Below are 8,903 nucleotides of genomic sequence, written 5' to 3' on the forward strand. Positions count from 1 at the left end.
TTTTGAACACCAGCCGCCACTGCAGGTCAGGGCTGTGTTGGCGGCAAAAGGGGGACCTACTCAATATTAGGTGGGTGGCCATAAAGTTAGGGCTGATTGTGTATATTTCTATGGTGAATGCTTTGCTGCTCACTGACACTTTTCTGACTGATGCACACACCTAATATACTTCATCCCATGTTCCAGCTGCCTCCATCGCCCAGTAAAGTTCCAGTGAGATCTCTGTTTCTTGTATTCTTAACACAGAAATATTCCATATAATATCGAAAAAAGAGAGAGAGGAAAAGAAGGGAACAGAGCAAAAGAGAGAGATTGGAAGAGAGAAGAACAGAAGGGGAAAGAGGAAGATAGGAGGAGAGAAGAACAGAAGGGGAAAGAGGAAGATAGGAGGAGAGAGGAACAGAAGGGGAAAGAGGAAGGTAGGGGGAGAGAGGAACAGAAGGCGAAAGAGGAAGATAGGAGGAGAGAGGAACAGAAGGAGGAAGAGGAAGATAGGAGGAGAGAGGAACAGAAGAGGAAAGAGGAAGATAGGAGGAGAGAGGAACAGAAGGAGAAAGAGGAAGATAGGAGGAGAGAGGAACAGAAGGAGGAAAGAGGAAGATAGGAGGAGAGAGGAACAGAAGGGGAAAGAGGAAGATAGGAGGAGAGAGGAACAGAAGGAGGAAGATAGGAGGAGAGAGGAACAGAAGGGGAAAGAGGAAGATAGGAGGAGAGAGGAACAGAAGGGGAAAGAGGAAGATAGGGGGAGAGAGGAACAGAAGGAGGAAAGAGGAAGATAGGAGGAGAGAGGAACAGAAGGGGAAAGAGGAAGATAGGAGGAGAGAGGAACAGAAGGGGAAAGAGGAATATAGGAGGAGAGAGGAACAGTAGGAGGAAGATAGGAGGAGAGAGGAACAGTAGGAGGAAGATAGGAGGAGAGAGGAGCAGAAGGGGAAAGAGGAAGATAGGAGGAGAGAGGAATAGAAGGAGGAAGGTAGGAGGAGAGAGGAACAGAAGGGGAAAGAGGAAGATAGGAGGAGAGAGGAATAGAAGGAGGAAGGTAGGAGGAGAGAGGAACAGAAGGGGAAAGAGGAAGATAGGAGGAGAGAGGAACAGAAGGGGAAAGAGGAAGATAGGAGGAGAGAGGAACAGAAGGAGGAAAGAGGAAGATAGGAGGAGAGAGGAACAGAAGGGGAAAGAGGAAGATAGGAGGAGAGAGGAACAGAAGGGGAAAGAGGAAGATAGGAGGAGAGATGAACAGAAGGGGAAGAGGAAGATAGGAGGAGAGAGGAACAGAAGAGGAAAGAGGAAGATAGGAGGAGAGAGGAACAGAAGAGGAAAGAGGAAGATAGGAGGAGAGAGGAACAGAAGGGGAAAGAGGAATATAGGAGGAGAGAGGAACAGAAGGTGAAAGAGGAAGATAGGAGGAGAGAGGAACAGAAGGAGGAAGATAGGAGGAGAGAGGAGCAGAAGGGGAAAGAGGAAGATAGGAGGAGAGAGGAATAGAAGGAGAAATGTAGGAGGAGAGAGGAACAGAAGGGGAAAGAGGAAGATAGGAGGAGAGAGGAATAGAAGGAGGAAGGTAGGAGGAGAGAGGAACAGAAGGGGAAAGAGGAAGATAGGAGGAGAGAGGAACAGAAGGGGAAAGAGGAAGATAGGAGGAGAGAGGAACAGAAGGGGAAAGAGGAAGATAGGAGGAGAGAGGAACAGAAGGGGAAAGAGGAAGATAGGAGGAGAGAGGAATAGAAGGAGGAAGGTAGGAGGAGAGAGGAACAGAAGGGGAAAGAGGAAGATAGGAGGAGAGAGGAATAGAAGGAGGAAGGTAGGAGGAGAGAGGAACAGAAGGGGAAAGAGGAAGATAGGAGGAGAGAGGAACAGAAGGGGAAAGAGGAAGATAGGAGGAGAGAGGAACAGAAGGAGGAAGATAGGAGGAGAGAGGAGCAGAAGGGGAAAGAGGAAGATAGGAGGAGAGAGGAATAGAAGGAGGAAGGTAGGAGGAGAGAGGAACAGAAGGGGAAAGAGGAAGATAGGAGAAGAGAGGAATAGAAGGAGGAAGGTAGGAGGAGAGAGGAACAGAAGGGGAAAGAGGAAGATAGGAGGAGAGAGGAACAGAAGGGGAAAGAGGAAGATAGGAGGAGAGAGGAACAGAAGGGGAAAGAGGAAGATAGGAGGAGAGGTGAACAGAAGGGGAAGAGGAAGATAGGAGGAGAGAGGAACAGAAGAGGAAAGAGGAAGATAGGAGGAGAGAGGAACAGAAGGGGAAAGAGGAAGATAGGAGGAGAGAGGAACAGAAGGGGAAATAGGAAGATAGGAGGAGAGAGGAACAGAAGGGGAAAGAGGAAGATAGGAGGAGAGAGGAACAGAAGGAGGAGAGAGGAACAGAAGGAGGAAGATAGGAGGAGAGTGTGGGAGATGGGGAGGTATCAATTTTATTTGCCCTCCATTTTGTATGTTCCCACTCCATTTTCTATGTATCTTAGTTATACAAGCCTTGCAAATGTGTACGTGTTACAGTTATGGCAAGTTTCTGTTTGTGGTTTTTGATGAAATCATGTCAGGCGTTTCTAGCAATAAGCTATATGCCCTATATGGTATTAAGTGTACTCGCTTATTTCCCGAAATGACGCTTGGTTTCCTTAAACTGTTTAACCAATAAGAACGTAACAAGTATCCTATACTTATGCTATATGCCCTTACTCTTTACTATATAAACCACAACGAGCCTATAATAAACTGAGAGCTTGGTTTCACTATACATCTGTCTCCGTCTGTGTAACTTCCAGAAACCAGCCTCCCAGGCCTGCCAGACACAAAGCGAGCATAAGAACAGCGGGACCAGGGGTTCCAGACACTAACAGCTGGGGGCTCGTATGCCGGGATATGAAAGTCATCCCTCGCGGACAACCACGCTCATTCGGTAAGTAGAAAAATCCTTTTCTATACAGCCGATTGTAGTGTGGCTCCGGGGCGGGACACTGACTAAAATCATATCAAAGTGAACCAAGGGGGTTGGTGTGTTCCGGGAACACACGCAACAGACCCATAATTGAAATATTTCAGGGAAATATTTTTAGTCTCAGGGAGACTTAAGAAGTGTTAGAGAAATTGCTCGTTTTGTGTCTGAAAAATCTTTAAGCTTTCCTTCTCTGTCGCATAGAAGTGTAAGATAATTTGTTTGTGTGGCCCAAAAGGTTTAGTTATAGTTATAGTTATAATTATATATGACTTGTAAAAAATTGCGCCTGCGGACTGTTAATATAACACACTGTTCCTGATAGCGACAGTCTCATTATTACTGTAAAAATTGACTGACCGATCGTAAGACAAATTAAGATAAATGTTTATTATGTGCATTGTTTGTTTGTCTATAATGGTAGGAAAACCTTCTTGATAGCCACTATACCTGGGAGTATCAGTCAAGACTCGGAAAAGTTTTTTTTTTGGTTGTTCCAAGAGGGGACATTCAGAGTCAAAAAAAAAAAAAAAAAAAGTATAAGGTTTAATATACATACACCAAGTGGCTTTTCAGGAGGGTTTTTAACCATAAAAAGGGTCTAAGGACCCAGATACATTTAAGTGATTTTGTGAATGTGTAAATCTTAGAGACATGTTTTGTTAAGTGAGAGAATATTGGATTTTGTTTATGGTTTTGTGAAATTATACTGAAGGTTTAGGTCTGATGCTGGCCATACATGATACAATTTTCTTACAATTTTCAGTGCAGTTTTCTTGAAATTTACCTTCAACTATGTAGTACAAACGTTTGCCTAATTAAAGACAAGTAAATTACAGAAAAAAGAGTTCTGTCCGTCCGCATTCTCTTTCAGTAAATGTTTAGTTGTAATATCTTTAGAATGAGGAAGTATCAAACCAAACAAAACCCATCCCCCTGATCGAGGCGAGATATGTCGCCTGGGTCTCTGGTGGATGCACATTTATTAACCCTTGGATAGATAACCAAGCAAGATGGTCAGGAAAAAATAGGGAGTTGTAATATAAAGTACATGGAAAAAGCGGGGAAAATTGGAGATGCTAATATAAGTGAAAGTTCTTTACCCACAGCAATTGCCTGTAGACCGGTAGACGGGTGAAACTGTTTGGTGGTTTTGGACTCTAGGGCTCCATTTCCACTTTTGCGACTTGTTGTGCGACTTGACACATGTCGGGTCGCATGATAGGTCAAAACCCATTATTTACAAATAGGACCGCTCAAACTGCTGCGACTTGAGTCGCAGCAACTTGAAAAAAGGTTTTTGCACTACTTTTGGGCGACTTCAGGGCAACTTGTCCCTCACAGAAGGAGGTCGCGCTGGGGTCCCCAGAAGTGGCTGCAAACAAATTGCACTACAAACTTGCGCTTGAAGTCGTGTGACTTTGTAGCCGCAATAGTGGAAACATAGCCTTAAAGCTGTGGTTAAGTGTCACTGCGGAGTAGCACAGTCGTAGGATTCAATAATTTGTCGGTAATTTAAAGTCACAGTACATGTTAATTATAAAACAGCACGTTTCTGATTGGGCTACTAAAACCAATATTACCTTACAAATGCCCCTGACCACACCTGCACCCCACGGTTTCGTTTTCCAAGGCAGATGTCGTTTTCTTTGCAGACATTATATTATCTCAAACAAGCAGAAAATGTTTGTGTGTCAGATTCATTTAAAACTAGTAAATTTCCTTCCGTGTGAGAGGAAGTAATGGTCACTTCTGCAATTGCAGCTAGCAGAAGTTTCTAAAAAAAAAAAAAAAAAAAAAAAAAAAAAAAAAAAAAAAAAAATAATAAAGTTTTTTTTGAAAATTGGCACTAAGCCAAAAAGTTTTTAGTTCTTTATCTGATCATAGCATGCAAGTGGTATCTGATATGCCATCTCTACTGACAGCCATACCATCCGATGTTACCCACTTTACAGTGATTGGTTTAAGTAGTGTGTTTTTTTTAAGTGTCCTATTGGACGAGGAGACACAGCCATCTTTGTTTCTTATTTTTCAGTCAAGGTAACTTACCTGGTGTAGAAATGCCTTAGGGCCAAGCAGACAATTCAATTGTCCGCTCTATAGTTCTCCAGACCATGCAAGAGGGGATGGACACCTGCTCATGGTTCAGTCCCGCTACAATATGTATATGACATATGTAGTCACTCTGTGGAGGCCAGTCAGAGCGAGTGAGTTTATTGAAATGTACATGTATGTGGACACAAAGTGTCACAGGAATTATGACAGCGGTGTCAGGAAAGTGTTGTTCACCTTGGTTTTGTTCTCACAGAGAGTGATAGTAGAGTCAGTCACATAAGAGCTGCTGCTCTAGTGGGTCTTGCCAGCCCACAGTGGGTCTTGCCCGCCCACAGGATCATTGATTGTTATGGATCCGGACTACTCCTATCTATAATAACATTTTGAGACAAACCACAGGTCCAGAAATGTCACCAGAAATGTTAAATGCGTTTATATATCTGAAAACTGCTATGGTTGTAGCGCCTGCACTGGGCCTCCCAAATCATGGAAAAATGTTTTGTGTTTATGCAAGGGACAATTGTAAGACCATGACAGGTGTACTTGCCCAGGAGTATGGTGGTAAACTTTGCCCTATAAGTTTTTATCCAAAGATGGTCGCAGTCCAGGCCTAAAGGCATGCCTGAAGTGACTCTGAACATAGCACATAGCATCCTGTGAGATGGTAATAGGGATGGCCACATCATTTGCCCTAGGTAGGCCCCAGTTTTAAATGGGCTACTGGTAATAAACGTTATGTTACACCACAACATGCTACAGAACAGGTTTTAAGGACTTGGGTGATGTTTTAGAAAAAGTTGAGAACGGCCTTTTTCTAAAAGAGGGGAGATCTTGTATCCCCGCAGCTAGCGCCCCACTGTTTATTGCCTAGTATTATGGAATAGGACACAGGGGGTGGGAAAGAACATATAAACATATAAGGCCAAACATGAGCATCTCCAATACCCATCAACCCCATTCACACATCTACAAATAGGTTTTCACATATAGGCCCAAAGCAGGGGAGAAATAAGAGTTCCTTTTAGTCAATAGTAGATGGGTTCAGCAGATGATATGGGCCAAGAACCGCATGACTGCCTAGAAACTATTGAAAGTGTCACTTCACCCCGTGCAGACATGATGAAAGAGCTCATCACCAACCTTCTTCAGGCTATGTTGTTACCCTCAGAGTTAGCTATCATTCACTGTAGGGCACATACCAGAGGTACTGATGACATCTCCAAGGGCAACGCACTAGCAGACAAAATAGCAAAAGCAGCCGCACAACAGTTACCTTTAGGAGCCCTAAAACAAATGCCTGTCCTAACCCCCATCCTCCCCGATGATGCCCAGTTGATCACAGATCTACAAGCCTCAGCCACTGCTGAGGAATTGGAGGACTGGGGTTATCCTGTCTTGCAAAAGAATCCTATAACAGGATTAATTTGCAAAGAGGGGAAACCATGTATACCCCGTAATAGTGCTCCTATTTGCATTGCCCAGAATTCAGGTACAGTGGAAAGGATAAATAGGACAATCAAAGACGAGTTGAGAAAAAGTAAATTGGAATTTTGAATCAAGTGGAACGAAAAAGTTGCTCGCACCTTTCTTTTCTTTTCACAGGTATCAACCCATCACTTGAGGGAAGGAGATGAAGTAGCATCACAAGACCAAGGCTGGATTTCGTTTTGGACCAAAAGACAAAGGTAGTCGCAGTGACCAGAATCGCTGTCCTTGTGGAGAACCAACAAGCCTGGATCCATGCTACTCGAGTGAAATTGGTAAAGGAGGCTCCACCCCCAGAAGCAAGTCCAGATCCAGACCCAAGAGAGGTACTAACGGGGGCGGACGGCCCTGACCTTGAACAGGAAGGTCCAGAAGCAAGAGAGGTACTAACGGGAGTGGACGACTCTGACCTCGAACAGGATAGTCAAGAAAAGGGGGTTTTTCAGAGGCAGGCGGCCCTGACCCTGTAGAAAAATGACATTCCCAATAGCACCAGATTCTGGAAAACTTTGGCTACTTATAGGACTCGTATCATTTTCAGTCTTCTCTGTAGTATGGGTTACCACTAACTGTATTTATCATCCAGAAGACCTGGTAGGGCTACAGGCCATTTGCGGAGCTTCCAACACCCCAACACAGAGTAATGCACATAACAGACAAAAGAGAGATGAAAGCTCAAAAAGTCTTACAGATAAAATGTCATTGTTGCAATTTAAATATGCCTATGCCCAGAAGTCCGGATATGAAAAATGTTGGATATGTAGTAAACTCCATCCTAGCACAGCTAGAATCCCCCTAGTAGCGATACCTTTAAACTTCACCCCTTTTCTAAATGGTACACCTCCTGTTGTCCTCACCAATGTCACGAGAACACTCTCAAATGATACCCTCACTTTCCAAATTATTGGTAGAAGTCATTCCCCAGACTGGTGTTTTAGGTTGGGAAACTCCACCAAGGGAGCTGAAGTGTGCCGGCAAACTAAGATTAATTTCTCAATGACCTCGATGGACAGCTCCTTCTGGCACACCTCAGAACCAGCCCTAAACGCCACTCTGATGAACTTTCTTAACTCCAGTTCCACTTCCTCTTCCCCAGTAGGACGGTTGTTGTCAAATTTAGCTTGGTCTAGTTATTCTGACCAAATAATGGCAATATTTCACAAACGTCCCCTAGCCTTGGGAAACAGTACTTATATTTGTTGTGGAAAGATTTGTCACCCTTGGATCCCTATTGCACCCCAAGGGTGGTGTTACCTCGCATCCCTAGTTCCCATCATGGGTGTAGTGGGAGACAACAAAGGAGGACATCTCCTCGAAGCTAGTATGTATCCTAGGTACCCCCTCAAACACCGCAATAAAAGGGAATTATTCCTTGAAAAGGATATGGTATGGGCCTGGTTCCCCTCATGGACCGGATGGGGAATAGACATGATGAAAAGGTTGAATAATTACTCTAAAATTCTCGATGACATCCTAGATAAGAACTCAGGAGACATTACCAAATTAAATATAGAAGTGAGGGCAATTAAGAAACAACTTGAGCTCCATGACCTAGCCATAGAAAGTATGAGTGCTGCTCTTACTGGGTTATGTGAAGTTACGGAGGGTTATGAATGCTGCACATGGATACACAACACTTCTGTTGAGATCCCTGATTATTATGATATTATTGCACAACACAGGAAGGAAGTAGATAAGCTGCAACAGGAAGCCAGGAATATTGCTAAGACATGGAGTCCTTTTAGTAATGTAGAGTTTGGAGTCGGAGGAATATTTTCCTGGTTGAAAAATATTGCTATGACCGTTATCATGGTCCTGCTCTTTTTGCTTTTTCTATTTGCATGCTTCAAGCTGGTAATGTGTATTATTGCTAGAGCTTCCAGGCCAAAGGTGAAGAATATTTCAATGCTATCCCACCAAATTGCAGGCTGCAAGAGACCCCCAACTAACAGCCCTAATGAATATACTAAGTATGTCAAGAGTCACAAACAAAAGGGAAAGAGTAACCTTACTATCTAGGGAGTGACACAGGGTTTTTTTTCTGGGAAAATCAATTGGGAAGATTATTGATTTTAAGAGGGGATTGTGGGAGATGGGGAGGTATCAATTTTATTTGCCCTCCATTTTGTATGTTCCCACTCCATTTTCTATGTATCTTAGTTATACAAGCCTTGCAAATGTGTACGTGTTACAGTTATGGCAAGTTTCTGTTTGTGGTTTTTGATGAAATCATGTCAGGCGTTTCTAGCAATAAGCTATATGCCCTATATGGTATTAAGTGTACTCGCTTATTTCCCGAAATGACGCTTGGTTTCCTTAAACTGTTTAACCAATAAGAACGTAACAAGTATCCTATACTTATGCTATATGCCCTTACTCTTTACTATATAAACCACAACGAGCCTATAATAAACTGAGAGCTTGGTTTCAC

General features: G+C 43.4%; 1 protein-coding gene across 1 annotated transcript; it reads left to right on the forward strand.

Moving 5' to 3' along the window:
- Positions 1-6,946: 6,946 nt before the first annotated feature.
- On the forward strand, positions 6,947-8,491 carry LOC309569239 (uncharacterized protein; the record flags this gene model as incomplete). The annotated part of the gene is made up of 1 exon (XM_082274991.1): positions 6,947-8,491. One exon carries the CDS (start codon positions 6,947-6,949, stop codon positions 8,489-8,491), a length of 1,545 nt encoding a protein of 514 aa, XP_082131117.1.
- Positions 8,492-8,903: the final 412 nt, after the last annotated feature.

The sequence above is a fragment of the Pelophylax lessonae genome (genome assembly GCF_965119305.1).
Source record: "Pelophylax lessonae genome assembly, chromosome: 13".
NCBI classification, from domain to species: Eukaryota; Metazoa; Chordata; class Amphibia; order Anura; family Ranidae; genus Pelophylax; species Pelophylax lessonae.